This window comes from Pundamilia nyererei, unplaced genomic scaffold, assembly GCF_000239375.1.
Source record: "Pundamilia nyererei isolate P.nyererei 1_Seehausen unplaced genomic scaffold, PunNye1.0 scaffold00063, whole genome shotgun sequence".
Taxonomy (NCBI): Eukaryota; Metazoa; Chordata; class Actinopteri; order Cichliformes; family Cichlidae; genus Pundamilia; species Pundamilia nyererei.
Genome location: NW_005187464.1, coordinates 2,745,315 through 2,768,743, shown reverse-complemented (window position 1 = coordinate 2,768,743; position 23,429 = coordinate 2,745,315). Strand labels below are relative to the sequence as shown.

At 38.7% G+C, this 23,429-nt stretch overlaps 1 protein-coding gene across 1 annotated transcript in view; it reads left to right on the top strand.

Moving 5' to 3' along the window:
• LOC102197298 (matrix metalloproteinase-17-like) overlaps nt 1–23,429 on the top strand; it is a 100,716-nt gene that overhangs the window by 43,603 nt on the left and 33,684 nt on the right. The window contains exons 2-3 of the mRNA XM_005735337.1: nt 15,537–15,669; nt 17,344–17,479. Coding sequence (XP_005735394.1) covers nt 15,537–15,669; nt 17,344–17,479 — 269 coding nt within the window. The remainder of the gene's footprint in view (nt 1–15,536; nt 15,670–17,343; nt 17,480–23,429) is intronic.

Here is a 23,429-nt window from a genome sequence, read left to right as displayed (position 1 = left end):
TATATATGGGCAAATTTTATGACTTGACTACTTCATCATGTACACTGGGGCTCACACTGAAAGGGCTGTAGGACATTGTAGTCCATTTACCACCGCTGTCCACACTGCTTTGTGATGTAAACATTAATTGCATCCTACAAGTAAGGTTTGGGTTTATTTTATATTTTTTTCAAATTTAACAAAACCTAAGAAATCTGCTGTATTTTTATAAGTTGCTGGTAGAAATGTTGCTTAGTCAGTGTACCTTTTGGAAGAAGGAATTTCACAGTAATGCTCTAGCTATAATTTTGTCTTGAATCTAGACTTTAATGATGGTTTTAATTTTTTATTATTTTACTTTATCATTTTATCATTTCATTTATTTCACAGATTTCTATAAATCACTTAATTCCATACTGCGGATGGATTGTTTTATGCGTTTCGGATCTAGCAGCAGGTTTATAGATGTGATTTATTTTGTTTGATACAGACATTAACAGCTGTGTTTTTTTTCCCAGAAGGCACGTACTGAGGTTTTACAATTGTAAGAGAGGAATGCAGTTTCTTAACTCTTTTATTTATGCCACTTGCTGACATGCAGGCTAATTTATACATGAATAAAGTCCAATAGTGTACTATAGTACAGTAATAGTAGTATAGTCACCATTGTCAGGACAGGATGTGGACCCAAATGCAGGGCTCAGGAGACAAAACATAAACATGTAAACTAAAGGGCAGTTTTCTTTCAGTTCTTGCCAACAAAAAATACAAAACAAAGACGTCAGCAGAGCCTGGGCAAATAATGTAGAGGACATGAGGAGACTGAGACATTGGCTGTATCCCAATTCAGGGTCTGCAGCCTTAAAGGCCGCATTTTAAGGCCGATTACGTCACAGCGACGCGACGAAGGCTGTCCCAATTCGAAGGCTGCTCGAAATGCAGCCCTCAAATGCGTCCTTCATTTCCCTGAATTTTAAGGACGTGGCGGTGTAGACTTCGTGGCCCAACATATCACAGAATGCATAGCGCGGCGGTGGGTTTGGATAATTTTGCCGGAAAAAAACGGCGGATGAGGGGCGCCCGAAGAGTGAACTTTAAGTAAGTACTGAATATTATGTCACTTTTTTATGTGCAAATTTTTAATAACGAAGAACATTAAAACATTACTGTTGGCCACATGTCGGCAAAGTTATGTGACATTAGTGACGTTTGTACTAACTTGGTTTTAAAGCCTTTACTTTAAAATATACGGCGTTCAATAGCTGAGCTTAATCTTACAGAGAATGATCAAAGCTCATGTAGAAACAAACAAACAAATAAATAAAAGATTTTCTCCTTCATTTCTGTCAAACAATTCTGTATGAAACATTTCCAGCTGTTCCAGTATCATGGTTGCTAGGCAACCTGGGCAGCGCAACGGAGGCTAGACCGTCCCATTTCACAAGCCTCGCACTTCCGGCCTTAGCGTTCTTTAAGTACGCGGCCCTTGAGGATCGTTGAGGCTGCGTACTTTAAGGCTGCAGACCCTGAATTGGGATACAGCCATTTTATACAAACACAAGATAACGAGAGGATGGGTAACAGGAGGAAACACAGCTGGGGATAATTATTGAGAACGAGGCAGGGGAAGAAGAACTAAAGTTGAAAGACTAACAAAATAAAACAGGAAGTAAAAGAACACAGGAACAGAAACGCACTCTTGACACAGAGAAGACAGGAGGGCAGGATTAATAAAACACAAGGACCCAAAAATACAGTCTACAAAAAAGGTACAAACTCAAACACACAATCAAAAAACATCATTAGAAGAACATACGGAAATCATAAGAACACTCTTAACTAAGAGGTTTCTTCCTGTTAAAAAGAAGTTTTTCTTCCCCACTGTCACCAAGTGTGTGCTCATAGGGAGTCGACTCATTTTTAGGGTTTTTTCTAATATTGGAAGGTCTTTCCTAGAAGTCTTACGAAATCAAGCGCTTTGAGGCGACTGACTGGCAATTGGTGCTATTTAAACAAAACTGAATTAAATTGAAATTCATTGAATTTTCTAATGCTAGCCAGAGCTCAGCTTCCCATCTTTGTTTGAAATGTGGACTAATGTGGTATTGTGAGCATCTCTAAATGTCCCTGTTCTGTAGCCATAGAAAACTAACCACCTGTTAAACTCACAAAATGACTGTGCATTGTTTACAACATAGAACAATACACAGTATTATAATATGCGAACAACTTCCAGTTAGCTCTGATTTTCTGCTTTTACTAGCATTTTTTACTTTTTTATAAATCTTTTTTTATGCACAGATTGGAAATAATTATCACTACAGAGCTCCAAATATTCATTCATTTGAATTTATTAATCAAAAATTATAAAAATGTTTACAGCTGCTCATTTAAATACCCTGTTTTGTTTCCACGGGCAGGTTGCCATGTGGTGCTTTGGTTCGTCAGTGTTCTAAAACATGCTTGACCTTGTTAGTAATTATTCCTTCGTCCTCGGCCTCTGTTGCGTCTAACATGTGTGGGTTCAGGCAATGTGTCTTTTTCAGGTCCAGTCCTTTCAAAATAAAGCATGTGCATATTAAATTTCACATGGAAAGTGAAGAAATCTCCTTAAGATAATAAATCATGCTAAATGCCTCAGTTTGCCACTAATTGAAGTTGCTTAACTTTTGCTTAAAAATTAAATTCTTTCCAAAACAATTCTTCATTGAGCCAATTTTTTTTTTTTTTAACCTGAGAGTGATAATATGATCATTTATGGGAATATGAGCAACTTTCTACTCACAGTGAGTGAGGACCAGTGAACAAGCGTTTATATTTACACCACACAAAGAGTTCATCAACTTTGGCTTGTAAGAAGGTCGAGCCAGTGATCAACAGACGGAGCCCCTTTGGGTTTAAAATGATGTGGTCTGGCTCCTTAGCGCTGGTCTAGTTCCTCGTTCTGTGCCAAATATATCTGGCTCTCCAAGGAAGTCCTGTTTGTGAGAACTGAGAAAACAGATGAGCAAAATGCATCACAGGAAACGGATGATGTCAAGGTTCGAGTTAATTCTCACTTTTTGCTACAAGGCAATCTAGCAGCAATGTTTTTGTTTGCTATCAAATGTGTTTCTAAGGCTGTGCAACTATCCTTCTACCTCACCTGCAATATCTCTCTGCTTCTATTTATTATATCCTGCTTCTTTCACCTCCTCTGTTTGCACAAGGACTAAATATTTCATTTCTAAAGGAAATACTGTTTGCTCAAAGTGTCTGCCACTAGTTGTGGATTTTTTTGAGCTCCTTAGTCTAACACACATGCTGTCATTGCCTGGCAGTTATATCATCCAAATGTAATGCTTTAAGTAAATGATTTCAGTATAAACCTGAGAAATAAAGCGGAAAGCTGCCTCAACTGCTTTGGAGAGTGATAGCATCACCGTTGCTATGGCATACACTGCCGGGCGTCGTTGAAAGAAATGGTTTAGAGAAATGTGCTTGGCTTAAAGCTTTCGATTGTTGTGCCACAAAAGGGGCAGGATTTTCTTCATAGACTTTTAGTGTAATAAGAGATATGTTTGACGACTGCCTTTCATATGCAGAACTGTGGGTATTTGTTTGGTAATCCACATATTTTTTGTGCTCAGCTTTGAACTATCAGCGTTATCAAATTGGTATATGAAATTTTGAATTTCAACATTGATCCATCAATTTTCTTTTGCTTATCCAACTCAGGGTAAAGAGGTGCTGCAGCCCACCCCAGCTGTCACAGGGAGAGAGGCAGGCTCTGGACAGCACACCAGTGTGCCGCAGAGCTACCTCACTGCACTGGTTTGTTTTGGTTTGGTTTTGTACCTTGTATTAAAGTTTACAATTAACCATTTATGTGTAAATGCCTATAAATTTACATTTAAAAATGGATAATGTACTAGCAGAAAATTGCCAGCACATTTTGTTTTGTTTTTTTTAGGTATTTATTTTTTATTTTCTTGTTTGTTTGTCTGTTTGGTTGTTTTGTTTTTTTACACCTTCTGATCTTTATCTTGTAAATTAGGGGGCCGTGTCCTCGGTCTCCTAATCAGATTAACCTAGCGGTGCATCACTGTTTAAAAACACCATGACTTTTGTACAGTCAAAATGCTGACCTTGAAGAACTGACCTTAAACTAAGAAAAAGAAAAGAAACAGGAAAAAAGGTTAACCGTTGGCCTCGACCATCTTTTATGTACAGTCTATCTATGGTGGTGTGGTGGTCAGAAATCGTCTGAAGTCTGTTGACTCAGGGTTTTGTATTTATTAATATTATCCTATGTTCTTGTTTATTCTGGTTATGTATTCTGTTAAGATTTGCTAGTTGTTAGGTTTTGGTTCTGTACTCCCTGCGGTTCAGTCAGTCTCTGTGTTTCCTCCGTACGTTTCTCCCTGCTTATCATACCCGGTGTTTGCTTGCTCTCCATCTCCTTCAGGTTTGTTAGTTTGGTTCTTAGTTTTTCCAGTTTAGGCTCTTTCTTAGTTCTGGTTTTGCCACCTTCGTTTTTTGTTTATATTTCTGTTATCATAAATAAAGATCACTCACATCTAAGTCAGTGCCTTCATCTTGGATCCTTCATTCATAACTCCACACGGCTTGCCCCGCAAACCGCGACAGAAATGACCTAATACTGTATAAAATCACAAAAGGATTTACAAAAGAAGGACAATGTGGCAGTAGTAGGTAACATACTAGATGCTGAAAGGATTGAGAAGTGTGATAATTTGCTGGGAACTAAGGACTCTTTAGTGTTAAGATGGATTTCTGAACTACCTTAGTTTAGTAAAGCTATCTAAACGTAAGAAGACTGCAGTTTTCTACTAAAACGTTACAGTTAAGCATTTTCTTCAAGCGCTTCATAGAACCTTTTAGCGGAGAGGAAAATAAAAGTCTTCCTGTGTCCCCGAGGCATTAAAGAAAAATGTAAACTCTAAAGTGGCCCCCGCTACTTCACTGAACGTTGAAAGACAGTGAGGTTGTGGGGTTAAGCGTCTCCCGATGACTCATTTCTTGTCAATAAGCTGTTCATCAGGGGGAAACAGGGAGGTTTTGTCAGATGGAGCAGCTCAGAAGCAGAAGGATGAAGCAGCCTGAGCTTTATATAGAGGCTAAGGGGATGGATATTGACCTTTAGTGGAATCAAGAAGTGGATTCTTCCCATTTGACAGGACGTATTCTATGGTGTTGGAATGACTTTAATCTGTTACAGGAGGATGGGGGAATTTATCTGAGATAAATACAGAATGCCTCTGTCTTTTTGTCTCAGTGTCCACTTTCTATAGTTTTGTGTCTGTGGGGAACATCCTTCTTATTTTCCTCAGAACATGCCACTCTACACGAAGCATTGCCCAAACAGGCAAAGAATAAAAGTGAAAATCGGGGGGAAAAAAGATACAGAAGTATAAAATAGAGCAAAGCAATAGAGGGACACATGATACTGAACAAGAAATGACTTTTACATTTACATTGTGTTTCCTTTTTACTCCTGATAGGATTACCGTAACCAGGGTTCAGAACAGAGCAAACCAATTTTATTGCAAAGATAAGGAGGTGTGAAAGAGAACAAACATAAGCTCAGAGGATTTAATATTTACTTTAGTACTTAATGATAATTTGTCTCTAAGTGAGCCTGAGAAGCACAGAAATGTGTGAATGCCTAAATGATTCAATTACAGCGGCACAAAAGTGACATCGCTGTATAATATAAACAAGTGTGGATTCAGTAAAACTACAGTGGAGTGCTTTGGAGCCATGTCAAATACTGCAGAGTGGTGTTATACACCCCAGTGACTTACTTGCTGCTTTGCATTTTGTGGGATGTTTACATGGGTGAGAAGTGGCATTATGTGTAATGCAACAGTGATTAACAGTTTTAGACCTTCCACTATAAAGCAAACGAACATCTCCTCACAGCGCCCTGTGACAGCATGCGCAATATGTAGTATAGTTCCCATCTCACATTGTGCTATTTTAATACTTTTTGAAGCCAGCAAAGGTCAAACAATCCAGTATTTCACAATGACCAGAGAATTCGTTTTCTTTATTTCTTACTCTGTGGTGATAATCATCTTGTGACCTTTCATTTTTATCTTGCAACCAGACTTTAATCTTGCAATCCAAGGTACTTTGAGTCCTAAATTTGAAAGGAAAAAAGGACTATAGCACTACATTGCTGACATGCACACATTTCTTTTTGTTTTCAGTCTTTTGCTGGGTGTAAGATACAAAACACTTAAATGGCCTTTATTGCAGTCTCTTGGAGGCTTTGACGTGAGTTAGAAGCGTGGCTTTAGCTCATGAACGTGTAAGTTTTTAATTAGTTTTAATAAAGTTTGTAACAATTTACACTGTAAAAAGTGACTACCAGATTTACAGTCAAGTCCATAGGTTTTTACATAATGATACATGTCTTTTCTTTTCTTTCAAAGTGTTGCACAAAGGTATTGGGAATTGCAGCTCCTCTTACACGCGGCATCGCTGTTTTTTTTCTCTTGTTATTCCATGAGAAATTAAGCTGATGTAAGATCTGTTGATTTCAAGTGCTGAAATGGCATTTGGTATCTTTTCACATGAATTCCCAACATGAGAATTGTGCAGATGCCAGTGAAGGAGGCTTTTAAGCTGAAAAACCAAACCTGTCGAAGAGACAGCCAAAATGTTAGGGGTGTACAAATCTTAAAAAGAAGGAATGACAGTGACCAGCTCAGCAACACTAAAAGGCTTGAAAGGCCACAGAAAAACCATTCACAACATCTTAACAAGTCAACAAAAAAACTTCAGGAGGTGGGCTTACCAAAGAGCACAATAAGAGACGCTTTGAATGAGGTTTAACAACATGGTGCAAATGACAGGTTACACTCAAGAGCAAGATTAGATTAGACGTTGCCAAAAAACGTCTACAAGAGGCCAAACGTATCGGGACAAAGAAACGAGGTTTTCTTTGAGAAGCAGTCACCTGATTTCAACCCAGCAGAGCGTGCTTTTCAGTTACTAAATTCAAAGCTGGAGCCAAGAGACCCGCAAACAAGCAGCAGCTGAAGGTGACTGTGGTAAAAGAGTTGTCAGAGCATCTCAAGAAGGGAAACGGCTTTCGGTGATGCCATGGGTTCATGAGTTTGACTGCAAAGGATCATCCGAGCATTAAAAACAGAGTTAATTTTATTGACGTAAAATTTGTGTCATAGTTTTCATCAACAACCATTTTATTTCTGAAAAAAATACTAAGCTAACAAAAGATAATAAATAAATAAAAACTCCTGCACGAGGACAAAAACTGTGCTGAAATGTATTGACACTAAATAAAATATTTTGCAGCTACGCGAGCCAATGCAAAGTAATTAAGTTGTTTAGAAAGGCAGGACAAGTTTGGAAGTGATCCAATATGAAGTAATATCCTTGTGCAGTAAGGTTAGAGGCACACATTAGCTCTGGCTGCGGGGAAAGAGTGCGACTTTCCTGTTTCTCATGAAAACGTGCCAAAACATCAACCTTAGGTTCAGTCTACTATAATCTTATGTAGTCAACTAAACCAAAAAGAATTTAGACGTGTAAGTAATAATTAAAACTACATGAAATTTTAGCCAAACACTAAAATTTAAAAAAAAAATGCTGTCAAAGTTAATACTGCTTGAAAACAGTCCTAATGTTTAACGTTGTTTGTCAGTCCAGTTATTTTTGAGCCTCAGGAAATGAAAAACCATGAATGAAAGTGGCTCTAAGTCCTAAACAGTGACAGACAATCCTAACAGTACTTTGGTGTTATTATTTTTGATTTACCTTTAACCGTGGCAGTCTACAGGCAAAATTATGAACCTAAGTGCATCACGTTGAGGCAGTGATTTTGGAATACTAAGATTACTTCACTGGTTAGATGTTGGTTTTCATTTTGGGGATGCGAATATTTGTTAATTGTGGAAAAATATACAGTCTCAGCTTGGCTGCCTGCCTACCTATCCCACATTGATCATCATCCTTCAGTTCACCCCACTGAATGAACGCAGCTCTGTTGTTACTTGATTGAGTGAACTAAAATCTTGCTCTCCAACCCCCCGAGCACACCTGCCTCTCTCTCTGTCTCTGTGTTTTTGTTCCACTGTCTTACACTGTATCTCCCACTGATGCAGTTACAGCTGAAATCACAGCACAGCCCTCAGCTTTAACTTCTGTGCGTGGTGATTTTGTCAGACAACTTTGCAGTTATAAAATCCTTGAATGTTCACTGTTGATTACTTCAGATAAAAATTGTATTTGTGACAGCCGGTCACATTCAAAAAAAAAAAGAAGAAGAAGAAGCATCTCAAAATCACAGTTCCTCCACAGTTTGATAAATCAAGGCTGGTTTTATTTTTATCATGTGTGCCTTGTTTTCATGGAAGATTGGAAGAAGCATTATCCCAAAGTACAACAGCAATAATATTAAAAATGCAGTCAGCCACATCCCGGAGTGGGATAAATGAGAAACTCTATGCAGGATGGCCCTGACGTTACCTGTTAGGGCTTTTGCCATTTTCACAGCATGCCTCCTGCACGCTCACCGAAGTGTAATGTACTGTACTAAACCTACAGACTCGGGCCCCGCAGTGCACCGTCTTAGTGAAACAGTGAACCGTTTGTTTATAGATGAGACATATAATTATGTTACAGAATCACTATCATTATCAGTGAACACATTGGGGGGGCGGGGGGGTTTAACAGAAGTTAGTTTTTTCCCTTAATTTGCTGCTCTCACTAATCAGTTTGAACTCTGTGTATCATCGCTGGCTTCTTGATCTGGCACATAAATAACAAAACATAGTGTTTTCATTTTGTGTAAATGGGAACATTGGGAAGGTCTACTGTGCAGGCGGAATTGGTAAATCGCATTATGAAAAGGATTGACGATGACACAAGGTGATGCACTTACCTATCTGTTTCTGTTTGCAAGCTTTTCTGTTTAATAGGTTGAGTCTGTGCTGTTGTGCATTTATTCTTTCATCTCTACTGTGTTGTTGCAGAAGTTCCTCCGTACTGCTTCATTTCTAGATTAAAACAATTCTGGGGGATCAAAGACTCTCATTAGGAGGCAGATACAAATCCCACAAAAATGGCTATATGTCAGGAAGCCACACATTCGAAACAAATTGCACAACGAGTCCAGAAGGATTTTCCAAGTTACTCAATGTGCACTGCCCTTTCCTGCAAGTAAATCACTTTTTTTTTTAAGTAACAGCCCTTGAGTGCTCTTAACATAAAGTAATCTAAACGCAGCGATTTCCACATATTGTGAATATCACCGTGAATGTATGCTTCCCCTGAGCACACGAAGTATTTCCTGCCATTTGTTTTCTTTAAACCGTGCAACATTACATTCACCTCTACCTCGTCTGTCTCCCACACCCATGCTGCTTTGGTCCAACATCTAATCTTTATTTTGCTCATCTTGACCTGGGAGCGATAAGGACAAGCTGACAAGATCAGCTTCATGTTACTGTCTGTTAACTGCTCTCGCTAACTTGCTGCTGTGTTCTCATCAGTGTGCCCTTTTTTCCCCACTCTGTTGCTCTTCTATCCCCTGCGCCTCTGTTTTGTAGGAAACTGATTTAAATCATGTTCACTGGCTGACCTCATGTCAAGATATGCAGGGGGCGACGCTGAGTCGGTGTTAGAAGGGGAGACGGGGAGAGAGCATGAGGGAAGGAGGTGAACGTTAAATAGACTGAGGGCTAAGGTGCAACCAGAAGCATAGACTGTCCTGAAGCTCTTAGCATATTTGAGTACTATGGCACAGTCCTCCAACAATATAAAAGACACAAGAACATACTAACAGGCAGAAGGCGAGATCACTATACCATAGAAAAATGACTCACTCAGTGTGTATAATCAAACCAACAAACCAGTAATGAATTAATACGTAACAGGGATTTAATTATATGAACATGTGTGCATGAGTCACCCCTCTTTTCTTTACATTTTGCACAAAACATGGGAAATAGATGCAGTAATTTATTGAAACCATAAAACTTAAATCCTTTTTGTGCCAATTCCTTACCATTGTTGCCTTTTAAAGTGCCTGTCTGCTCAGTTTTGTAAGCAGAAGCAGTTGTGTTCAGCTTCAGTTCACACTGTTGAATTAGAAACCTGATTTAAAGCAATGGAAAAAGCAATGAAAGGGTCACAGGAATTTATACAACTGATTTGGTAAAAGCATAATAAAAAATATTGCTGTAGCTCTTACTAACAGTTTGCATTCTGTATGACTTCACTGGCTTCCTGATCTGGCACACAAATAACAAAACATAGCATGTTCATGTAAATGGGAAAATTGGGAAGACCTACTGTGCAAGAGGAGTTGGTAGATTGTATTATGAAAAAGACTGACGATGATACAAGAAAAAAAAGATGTTTTTTGTGTTTGCTGGATGATGTGTTTAAAAGATTGAGTCTGTGTGCAGTTATGTATTTATTCTTTTATCTCTTCTGTGTTGTTGCAGAAGTTCCTCTGTACTGCTTCGTTTCTAGATTAAAACAACTGGGAGATCAAAGGGTCTCATTAGGAAGCAGCTACAAATCCCACAAAAAGTGGCTATATGTCTCCATAATAAGCTCCTCCTTTGGCCATTTTTATCTAAAATCTGGTATATTATAACTGTAAAACCATATAACTGTAAATGTGCCTTTTTAATGCCAATTCGTTGCCACTGTTGGCTTTTAAAGTTCCCACTTTGTTCATTTTTATAAGCAAAAGCTATTGTGTTCAGTTTGACTTCTCATTGTTGAATAGGAAACATGTTTTAATGGTGGAAAAAGCAGTCAAATGGTCACAGGAACTCATAAAACCAATCTGGCTAAAAACTTTAAAAGCTCTTTCTTTTTTGGATGCAACTCACACATGCAGTTGGTATTAAAACACACATCGGGAGATGCGGTGCTTACCTGACCTGCTCTCCTACCTCGTTCTGAAAGAACATCCATTTTTAGGACGGTCAGATAGAATAAGACTAATAGGTAACACAGGATGCCCTTTATGTGTGTGTGTGCACATCTCTGTTTTAGTGCCTTTGCTTTTGGTCAATTTTATTCATGCGGCTCATGCATGACTCGCATTTACACACTCCCTGTCTCTCTTGTGGTGTGTGAAATCATAGTCAGTGGTTTGGTTTGATGTTTACAAGGCTGTACAACAGAAAGTTCCCTAGAGCATTAGCAGATCTTAAGACTTAAGACGTCCTTTTCATCAGTGGTCTCCTTTGTGTCGCTATCTTTCTCCAGTTTACCATTTACATTTCTTTTTCCAGTCTTGTCTTCATTTTTTCCTACTGTGCTTTTCTATTAAGTGTTTTTGCTTTGTTAAGTTCAAACTTTATTTGACCTTCACACAGTTCTGGTCTTATATGTGGAAACATGCATTCAGAGTAACCTTTGTGAACAGTTGGTAAGCAGCCCTGACAGTGAGATGGATGATGGATTTGGGGGTTCTTGACAGGATAGGACAATGATATTGCTCTGTGCTCAAACACACACACAAAAAATGAAGTACAACTTTGTAATAAACAGGTTCCCTGCCAAATAATACCAGGATATTCAAGTTTGGGTTTTTTCTTCCTCTTTCATTTTCAGAATTTCATCCTCTTCATTCAAAACCTCCACACACTTATTCGCCTTTGTTGTTAAGTACAGGTCACACTGGTTTCTACTTGCTATTCGAGACTGGCAATGGATGTTTGTGGGCAGGAATGTTGGACAAAAAATTATTTCAATAGGTAGTTGGCAGTAGATTTTTTTTTAATTAACAAAGGGTTTATAAATTGCAGCTAAAGCCTATTATAGATATATAGTCTAAATGCACAATCAGGGAACATTTAGGTTACCAAGCCTTTAAAAATTCATATGAATGAAACAGAGTCCAGGGGCATGTTCAGAAGGGGGGCATAGGGTGCCCCCAGCCCTTGGCTCTGTCGACGTGGTGTAAGCATGTAGCTGAGTTTGCTTGCAAAGCTGCAGAGTCATGGAAATGGCTGTAATCATGTTTTCTCTGTGAGGCACCAAAGCTAAAATCCATTCACAGTATTATTAGTAGTATTACTTACTTTTATGCTCATGCTAGTCTGATGTAGGGTTAAAAACTTCCTGAATTGTTAATAGTTGAGGGATTGGAGGGTTTGTTAGATTAAATGATCTTAAAGGTTAGAACTGAGATGGACACAAATTGAAAATACATGTTTCTGTTACTGTTGCTGGAAATGCAATACAGCAATACAGCAGTACACGGGCAGTTATCTTTCTGTGTGTTTCAAGTACATTTGTACTATCTCCATCTCTCGTGTTGCCCTTAAATAATTCAAACAACCTTAAAACCAGTTCTTTACTTGTTCCTCAACTTGTTCTTTCTTCTTCTCATACAACAGAGACAAGAAATTTCTGAAATCTAAACTTTCATGCCACCCGCAGTGGAGAAACTGTGAGACTACAAAAACCGGATTGTTGAGACAAAGAGCCCAATAAAATGGCAGCAGGCTTGGCAGAATGTGTTTTATGCTTTTTGTGCGTGTGTGTTTCTCATTTGAGACCAAGAATATGGGGATGCAGACATTGTTTTGTGCCGTTGCTTCTTTATATCTGCATTTTTTAATAATGCACGATTAAAGAACTGCAGAGTCTCCTCCATCTGCATGAGCCCCTCGTGCTACAGTCAATCACAGATTTAGAGCGAATAAACTCATGTGGCTGGTCTCATTCCTTTCATCATATATAACATTTTCTTTCCCAGCAAGGTTTCTCTCTTCTAGCGTGTTCTAGTGTAATCAAATGTGGCTTTTAGTGTCATTTATTTGCCTACGTACCTTCACATTAGCATTAGTGAGTTTTTGGCTGCCACAATGTGTAATGTGTAATACTTCCAAATACATTCCATATATGAACTGAAAGGCAGAAAGTGCATTTCAGGAGTCTTTTGTAAACATTATAAAAAATCTAATTATGCTCACCCAAATTGTCTTTTTTTTTTTCCTGGTGTTGTTTTATTTTATTTGATTTCTGCTCATTTTCCTCTTCAGTGGGTCCATAAACGCTCTAATGCATTTCTGTGATTACTTAATGCACACTGAACTGCTTAAGTGTGAAATGTGCGGCACATATTGCCTTGGCCTTTAACTGCAAAGTTAACACTTTTGATTGATGCTCTTTCAGCGAAAGTATAGCCAAAAGGTCCACTAATGCATACAAGGCCAAGTACTTCTGCCGCCATGTTTTTTTTTTTCTCACACAAAACATTTACAGTGAGTGCCTCTACGTAGCAGCTGTAGGTGATGCAGTGAAGTCATTCTTTTACTAGATTTACTAGGATTAAGTATTAGTAAGGTGGACCTCGAGCAAGTTCCTGAATCTATAGTAGCTGCAGAGGTGTTATTATATACCTGACCTTGTGCTCTAGCTGGCGAGACTCACACTGACTGAAGCGTAACAACAATACAGTCTTATATCATTATTTTCCTGCCAGAACATTGAGTACGCTGACATTTTCTTCAGTCACTGAAAGGTGGGCCAGGTTGCTTTTGAACTTTAAAGTGCTTATCTAGAGCCTCCTGCTCAGCAATACCTGCCCCAGAATCTCAATTCCTTTCACCCAGGTGACACACATATTATGTGTCAACTGTATCAAGCCAAAGCTCATATGCCATTCAGTATTCTGAATCAGCTCTTTTTTTTATGTTTATTTTTGCCTCTCATCTTTCTAACCTTTGTACCACAGCAAAAGTGAACATTATGTCTCAATAGCAGATCTGCCCTCCAATATCCTTTTATATCCAGTTGCAGCCACCTGCCGTGAACACGGGTATTAAAAGCAACAAAATCGAACACAGTTGCTTCAGTTTTATTGGTAATGAAAAGAGGGCTGTCTGCCTGACATTTGCCAGGACATTAAAATATAAGGTAGCATTTATACGTAACCTTAAATTATAATGTCCACATAAGGGTAGGGTCTAAATATGGGAAGCATTCAGATATTGTAAGCAAACACATGAACAGCTTGTTTCCTCTAATATAGAAAAAAAGGCTTTTATGAAACCCAAGCCCTTGACGACCCCGCCTCAATGTGGGTGGGGTCGTCATATAACATTGACAGAAACACAACACAATAATGGCGATGGTATACCTGCTGCTAAACCAATGGTAAACGTCTACATCTCATCATTGGACCACAGCTTTGCCTCAATGCCAGGTTTCAAAAATGGCAGGTTTGATTCCTGTGAAGGAGTTGCTCTCAAGACCTATTGGCTAACGTCATTTCCTGACCAATCAGTGAATTGCAGTCTAATGAGGGGACAATTTCAGCCAATTTCCCATATATAACTATAGAAAACTCTAAAAACCAAGTCAAGTCAAAACCTTCCTTTCCGAGTGGAAATACTGGTGGAAATAAGAGATTGTAGAATCAGCGGAAACACCCTTCAACATTATTATGAGTATTAATGTTGCATGGTTTGTCCATCACAGGGACAAGTTTTTGGAATGGCACAAATATGACAGCCAGCTGATCCGAGCAGAGTCAGGCAAACCATTTTATATATTACATGTCTAAAAATATACATCTGAATATCAGATTTTTACATCACCAAATATCAGTCAAATGGGTCTTAAAAATCCTGTTTTTATGTTTTACCTTGTCTTGCTATAGCTCCTTGTTGCTCCTTTCTGATGAGTAGTGATCTAACCATTAAAACCGTTAAAAAACAGATTTGTCAGACCAGCCATCAGTTCACGGAAATTGAGGGTTTGAGCTGAAATGGATACCTGAGAGTGACGCACTGAGAGAAAAAGGAAGATGGATTTAGCTGCAATTTAAACTCATGATACACAAGATCAAAAAATAACCTTCGGAAAGTTTTCATGATAAAATTGACAGAGCATATCTGAATTAATCGTGGTACAGGACTCTTGCAGTGCATGTTTCGACCTGTCATAAAAGCATTTATATAAATGATTGCATATAAATAAGAAACATCCAAGATCCTAATATTGTGCATACTGGCTCATTGTCAGCGAACAGCTGTTAATGATATTTGTTTTATTACAAAACAATGAGGCGGGGCGGGGATTCCCCACATTGTCGTCTACTGTTGTTTCCACCAAATACAGGGAAATTAAAGTGAAATTGCAAAAATCTGCCCCCCCAAAAATTTTTTTCCTGCAAATATTTAATATTTCAGGCTTTAAGGGGTTAATTTATATATATTACATAACATTTAAATTAATTATTTCACACCTGACTTGGTTTAGTCAGATGTTAGCAAAAGAATTAAAGTTTGCTCTCTGCCATTCAAACATCTTGCAATTAAAAAATGCTGACAAATAGTGTCTAAATTTCTGTTAAGAGAAGGAAAACGGTTTTTCATTTGTTGGACGCACAAACAGTTGCACAGAAGCACAAAGCTCTTTTTGATCCTAAATATACAAATAAGATTCAGTAGAGATCAAACTGAAGACGGTCTCAACATCTTTAGGGCACTTGAATATTTTCAGGTGCCTGGAGTGACGACTAAACTCTGTGTCTTCTGTTTCCCTTTCAGGACTGGCTGAGTAAGTTTGGGTACCTCCCACCGCCTGATCCTGTGACTGGCCAGCTTCAGACCAAGGAGGCCCTGACCAAGGCCATCAAAGCCATGCAGAAGTTTGGAGGGCTTAAGGAGACTGGAGTCTTGGGTATGTGGCTAGGTTGATTGCGAAGCTCTGCTCTACGGAAGGAGCACTATGGCTGGTTTTATATGTTCACTGATACCAGCGTATGTAAGAGTAAACGCCTGCGGAGGAAAATATAAGGTATGCCTTACAATAGAACGCATTCCTACCAACAGAAAAGCAACAGAGGCGAATCAATAACGCTTTGACACAATAACCACCGAACAATAAAAAGGTAGCTTTTATTTCAGTTCTTATGTACTGAAAAGCATTATATTGCACAGCTGTCTCCATGTCATGAGACACCTTGTAAGCATAAATCATTCTTGCTGCCGCACCACACAAAGCAGAATTACAGTACTGCTATGTACGTACTGTACTGTATGTGATTGATAACACTGGTATGTCTGAAGCGGAGCAGTATATTGATTAGTGTGGGTTTTACTGTTCGCTCTCATGTGAGGCCCTCATAGTTTCCCGCGGTGCATATTGGCAGTCTCACTCACTCGCACAGACGGCAATTCTCCTCTACAAACAAAACTCTTTACAGGCTACTCCCTCGCACATACACAAATATAGAAGGTAGAGAACAGGATACTGTATGTGAATAATTTGCTAGCCTAAAGCGCTGCTTCTCAAACTGTGGGGCGTGGACAGCCAGCTGAGGAACATGATGTGATGCTAGGGTGAAGCTGAACATATTTAATGAATATTTATTTAAGTAAGACTCAATTATTTGGGGTAATTATCAGTAAAATGATCCTTTTTTGTGCTTCTGTAGTGGGGAATGCCAGAAATAACTGTGGATTTGGAGGATGTTAAACTTCTTCCTGGGATGAGATACAGTCAATCAATCTTTATTAGAAACTCAAGATCCAAAAAAATGTATAAAGAAAAGAATCAGTGTCCTAGAAAAATACATAAAGTTACATAATACTGTTCGGTAACTTTGCGGTGATCTGTTATTCAGACAAAGCATCACAGTTTCATTCAGACATACCCTCTACTTTATCAGAGATAGCTCCAGCGCAGGCACAGCATTTCCTATACTCGCAAGATTGAACAGATGGTTCAGGTATCAGTACAATCCATTTTAGTGTCTCGTCACTGTGCAGAAATGCTGCTGTGGTTGTGGTGGAATAAAAAGAGAAATGGGGTTCAAAACGTCTGTGACAGGTGCCTTCTCCTGGATGTCCATCCGAGTAATCTCCACGGGCCGCTCCAGCGTCTTGGCTCTGAGTCCGGGCAGCCTCTCTTTCTTAAAGTGGCCAAAAGGCCGTACACGTTCTTGGAGGCCTGCTGACTTCTGAAATGCAGATCATGACTGCGCTACATGCGTATCCATAAATATCACTAGTTCTGACGTAATAGGTTTGCTATCACGACTTTTACTCAGTAAATGCCTGAAGGGGAAGTTGGGGAGCATGTATATGTTTTGGCCCAAATGGCTTCTTGCAGCCTTTTGTTCAGTCAGCTGTGTACGTATATGTGCTCATACAGTGTAACATGACTCTCAACTACTGAAGCATTCATTTTCAAACAGATGTTGAACAGTGATGGATCAGATGTCCTTATTCATGCGCAAGCATAAAATGCATTCATACACTAGCTAATTAGTTTTCTCTAAAAATAACATGGTAACTGTGCCATGTATTTGAATTAGTTTATATATGTGCATGTATCTCTTCTGTCCTGCAGACCAAGAAACACTAGGGCTGATGAAAACACCCAGATGTTCTCTGCCTGACGTGTCCGAGACAGAGGGGACAGTGGGACGCAGGAAGCGAAGCTTGAACCCTCAGAACAAATGGAACAAGAGACATCTATCCTGGAGGTAGGGAAAATTAACAGGACGCTTTAAGGTCACACGCAAGCGTCGTCGCCCAGACACAATAAAACCAGCGAGTCCACAGACGGTGAATCCTTATTTTTATTCCCAGTGAGAGTAGCTATGTTAAGGCAGTAATGTATAATACAAATATGAAACCTAAATAGGAATCATCCTAATGATCAAAATAAATTCCCTCTTTCTTCAGATGTGATGCTTTTATCTGTCTGTAACCATATAGATAAATATTAGCTTTAAGGGATTTTTAGAGGTTTGTATGAATTTCAAGTCCTGCAAATGATGCATGATCCTTTTTTTTTAGGACCTAGACCTTATTCTGTAAACCAGGGGTCCCCAATCCCAGTCCAGGAGGGCCGGTGTCCCTGCAGGTTTTAGATCTCACTCTGGGTCAACACACCGGAATCACATGATTAGTTCATTACCAGGCCTCTCGAGAACTTCAAGACATGTTGAGAAGGTAATTTATCCATTTAAATCAGCTGTGATGGATCAAGGACACATCTAAAACCTGAAGGCCCTCGTGGACTGGGATTGGGGAGCCCTGCTGTAAACGGTTACAAACCACTGAAAGCTTAGAAGTGCACCCAGCTCGTGAGGCTGGAAGGAACATGCCACGGGAAACATTTGCTACTTATATTTGACTGTTTTAACTATAATATAGTAAAAATCCTCTCTCAGTCTATTTAAAATGATTTCCCATCTGTGCATGCTTTATTAGAACAGATTAGATGTCCCTTATTAAAGTGGAAAACTTTGGTGTTTTTAATTGACTGAGAGTATTTTGTAAAAAAATAAAAAAAATACATCGAACTTAATATAATCAGCAAACGTGTCTTTCTTATTAGATCATACACAAACCTTTGTGTAAATGATTCATAAAGTTTTCATAAATGAGACAGGGCTTTTATTTTTTGTTAAGTCTTCAGATTTAATACCGATGCCTTTTTTATAATTCCTAAAGAGAAGGGTCACAGTCTGCTGTTTATACAGTACATGATAAGATAATATGGGCATGTTAAAAGCAGCTGGGCCATCTGTCAGGGATCCAGCTTAGTGTTAAACAGCAGAGGAGGAGGCTGTGAAACATATGGTTGGCCTGAGCTGGTTCGCACACGCCATCGGGAGATGATCTAAGGTAGGTGGTGTGTCAGCCGGTTTGTTTTAATCTGTGTGTGCTGTGCAGCAATAGACATCAACCTAAAGAGCAGTGCAGGGGAAGAGAAAACGAATAAATAAACATTTTGGTACTACATATGCACACATAAATAAAGAGTAACACCCACGCTCTTCACTCCCATGTGTGGCTGGATTTTTTTCCCTTTAGAGATGGGAGGTCTTTTGATAAATATCCCCGAATCACCCTCTGCTTATTCTCACCCACTGATATTGCTGTGATATTGGCCTGCAGTGAAGCTGCTGATGGAAGGAGTCAGCCAAATTATTATTTTATATATGACATATTGGCAACGCTATACTTTATTATATAGGGTTGGAATGGAGGTTGTGGAGTTGCTAGTCTAAGTATTAATATTTTAAAATGGAAGAGAATAACAAATAAAAATTTGTCACAGTTTATCAGTAGAAATGTCTTAAAACTGCATTCTGTCTAATAGCCTGCAGGGGGAGACTCTTCTGCCTGCAAAAAGAAGTCAGTTTGTATAAAGGTCAGAGGGAAAATGACTCCGCTGCTCTCTTAATCTATTATTAATGCATTCGTGTCCTCTGAGTTACAAAGCTTAATTGACACAGAATGAGATTCAGTTTGTAAATTGTGGCCCGGTTTAGGTAAAAACAGATGACAAAGCAGGGTATGCTTTGTGACTAAGCATGCTTTTCCTTCCCTTGATGGCCTAACTGCTCAAATCAAGGCTTTTCAAAAGATTCACACACCAATGAGCAGCAGCAAGGTGTCTGCGTGAACTTAAAATACAGTCATAGGATTTTGCAGGTACAAACTGTTTTTTGACAGCTGATTTCTAATTATTTGTAATAATTAGATAAATACAACATAAATATCAGTATGTGCATATGAATAAAGTAGCAAAATATATGTGAATGTTAATCAAGGGTTTACACAAAGGTTTCTTTGTGTATGATCTGTTGGGTAAACAACTATTGGTTGGCCAAGTGTTTTTATGTCACTTAGCATACAGTAGTTATAAGTTTTGCTTTAGGGAGAGTGTGGCATGCAGGACAGATGGGCCACAGCATCCTGCAGAAGGATGATGAAACAGGCAGGGTAATAGATCTAAGGTAGGACAGAAGGAAAGCAAAATGAAGCAAGAGGTGGTTGGAAAGCAGGACATCAGGGCACTTGAGGATTGAAGAAACAGGTCGATAAGCAGGAATTTTCCACTGGTGGGAGGGCTGAGCGCGCAAAAGGGACTGTGGGTGAGCCGTGATACTTAATAGCAGAACAGAAAGTAAAGCAGTGTGTAAAACGGAGTTAGCAAGATGAAGATGTCTGGGTAATTGCGAGCTGCACAGTGAAGTATTTGATTATAACCAATGTCATCCATCCTTTTTCTTAGCTGTGTATCCAGTTCAGGGTCATGGGTGGGTAGCTCGTCAATATAATTTTTTTTTTCAAAGATTAGCTTTTATCTAAACTTTATGAAGAAAGCTTTATTTTCACCGTGTGGTAGTGTGGCCCTAGATGTAGACCAGTCGATCCATCGGCCTTTTGACTACGCCCACAGCAAGGCTGACATTTGTGTTTAGGAAAGAATTTTTTGTTTGTTTGTTTGATTAGAACACGAACTATGATAAATTTAGTGAGTCATTAATTTCGATTCCACCAGTGAAGTAGTGCTGCGTAGCCAGCCCACATTTTAAAAGGTGTGAGAGCCAAATGTGACGTAGTGTTACATTTCCAATAAGTGAAAAGTGTCATTTCCGTGGAAGAAAATTGTGCCAGGAGCTTTCCACTTTGCTACATTAATAACAGATTACTAACTCAAGTTGATGTTGGAAAATCATCCAGACTTTATTCCCAGGGATTACAGGTCAGGTTTATCCAGCCAGAATCAGCTGAGGAAAGTAAGCTTCTTCAGCAGGTTTGTGGCAGCAAAAGCAGCTGCTCAGACTGCAAGACGGATGAGTTGAGGTGGATGAATCACTTGTCACCGGAGGCAGAAAGGTTACAGCTTTTTGATAACAAATTACCTGGTGACTTTGTCCCTGTGGCATCTCCTTGTTGAAATAATCCTCAGTTCACTTGGGGTTTTCGGTCAGAGATACAGCCTTTTTTTCAGGGGTGGGGTGGGTGAGGATGTAACTGCACATGGGTGGGTGGTTTAGGGGGACAAGTGGGGTGGGGGTGGTCCGCATAAGGTCTCAGATGACCTGGAAAAAGCAGTTGGCCGCAATCCAGCAGCACACCGCATTGAAACCATGGAGTCAACATCTGCTTCAGGGGACCGGCATGCACATAGCTGTGAGGTCCTGCTGTTTTATGACTGGAACATTTTTGCTTTTTTTCATATCACTCTTTTTACTCTGCTTCTCTCCATCCTGCTGCTGCAAACCTTCTGCTGTCAATCACCTGCTTTATGCCGCCTCCAGCCTGGCCCTAGTTGGCTCTGTGAAATAAGGCAGCTTCTTTTTCAGTCCAGTGAAGCCACCTTTCTACTCGCAGCTCTCACATTTGTGTAGCACCATAACGCAGCCAAGATGTACTGAAAATTGAGATGTACAGACTTGGTGTCTTTTAAAAAGAAGAGGAAAAGAAAAAAGAAAAGAAACAGCCTCTGGCTTCTGCCGAGAAACAGATGGGGCAATTATTCAGGTTTTATTATAAATGCCTGTGGATTATTTGTTGATTTCAGATTCATTCACATCTAAAGAGGCTTCCATATTGCATGGTTTATCAATAAAGCTACACAGTAAATTGATATAATATTCTATATAGAACAACTGCCTCAGGCATTTGAGTTACCACAGGCATTTTTCATCCAGGTATTTAGCTTAATGTAAAAAATGCACGGATCACTGCTTGCTTCTGTATTGATTTGTGTGCCAACTTTTTCTTTTTTGCCGTGATATTATGCTTCGTATAATTATCCGACTTGGAAAATCACAAATTCAAACAGTCTGGTATTTTTTGCCATCTCTGTTTAGCACCAAGGTCACCGTTTTGTTGACTCGAGAACATTTAGGTTCATCGCCAATAAATGAAGCAAAGAGTCACTGTCCCAGTCACTTGTTCCTCGATGGGATCTTAGACAATTATAAACTCTAAAACACTGTTAAAGCAGAATCTCAATAGAAAAAGGCAATATATTGTAATTGAACTTCCTTTTTTCTCAGTCCAGTATTACTCTGGGACAATATTGCATAATGGAGTTTGTAATGGCAAAACTAATTTCCTTCCTCATTACATATTTATGACTTAGATTCGCTAAAGACTTTGAAGAAATGCTATTTCACAGCCATTTTTCAAAGAATGAAGTTTTCCGTTTGCTAGATGAGATGTAAAGCTTGAAAATGGGAAAACATCTTAAATCCCCTCAACCATTTTATTTACATGGCATCCAGGAGGGATCACATTACTATGCAATGAGTAACTTTTCCATTTTCTTGTCATTATGTCCATTATCTTAAATTATAAGAAGTTCATCTCACTGCAATACACATGGAGCCAATTAAAGATGTTAATGTATGTATAATATATCTGTCATGGTTGGTGAATGCTTTGGACCCAGGGTGCAGACCTGAAGCCAAATTAACCCTTTATTTAAGTGAAATTGGGACGATCCAACAAGCAGCAGTAACCCAAATTAAATACTAATAGCAGGGATAATTAGGTAATTAGTTAATTAATTAGTTAATTAGCATGAGGCAATTACGAAAAGAAGACACAGGTGAAGAGAGTCAATGAATGAGACAAGGAGAAGAAAATCCAAACACAATGCACAGAAGATTATCTGGTAAAAGACTGAAGCAGGAAGTAACTAAACAGGGGACACAGGAACGCAAACTTGACAAGGAAGGGCGGGAAAAAAACGCCGGGGAAAAGACAATAAGGAAACTCAACCAAAGAAAATAGAAAATAAGCTTAGAATATGAAGAACAATATATAGAACAGAGCATACAAGGTATATAATAACGCACAAAAATAAAATATTAAACTCCAAGCTTGACTCCAAGCAAAGACCTGTCAGTTCTTTGCTGTTTTTCCTCCTTAAACTACTTTTGAGCTGCTTGTGTCTTACTAGGCAGGTTTAAATTAGCCCAACTAAATGCGTTTACCACTAATGCAGAACTTAACAGTCTTGTTACTGATTTACAGGGGAAAAGTGTAACACTACAGGGGAATTACACTCAGGGTGTAATTAAATTGTCTTTGAAATTACAATGAAATTAAATTTACTTACAAATACTTACAGGTAGGTAAGCTAGAGTAAGGGGCTAACAACTAAGTTTATTTCACAGGAAACAATTTGTACAATTTCATAATGATTTTGCAGAAAATCAGTCAGTGTTTTCATAAATCACATGGTAAATATGCTATACTTTTGGGCTAGGTATAGATATGAATGATAATAGTTATAGGATAATAGCTATAAAAACGTCTGATTAATCCAATCCATAATACAACCCAGACCCGGAAAAATGCATTGTACTTAAGACGGGGAAATATTGTTTGTTTTTCCCCAATATTACCAAGAAACTGCACAGTACTTAAAAAACTACTTAAATTTACTTACAATTTAATTATTTTTTATTGCCTGTAAAATACATGAAGTTATGTGCTACTTAAAAGTACTTAAAGTGTGTCTTTTTTATTTGTTTCCTATTATTATAGCTACCAGATTTACATATTTGTAGATGAAAATAATTATTATTACAATTTTATATCTAATCCATTGAAATTACTTTTAATTACAGGGAAATTACACCCTTTGTGCGGGCCATACTATAAAGTGTTACAAAC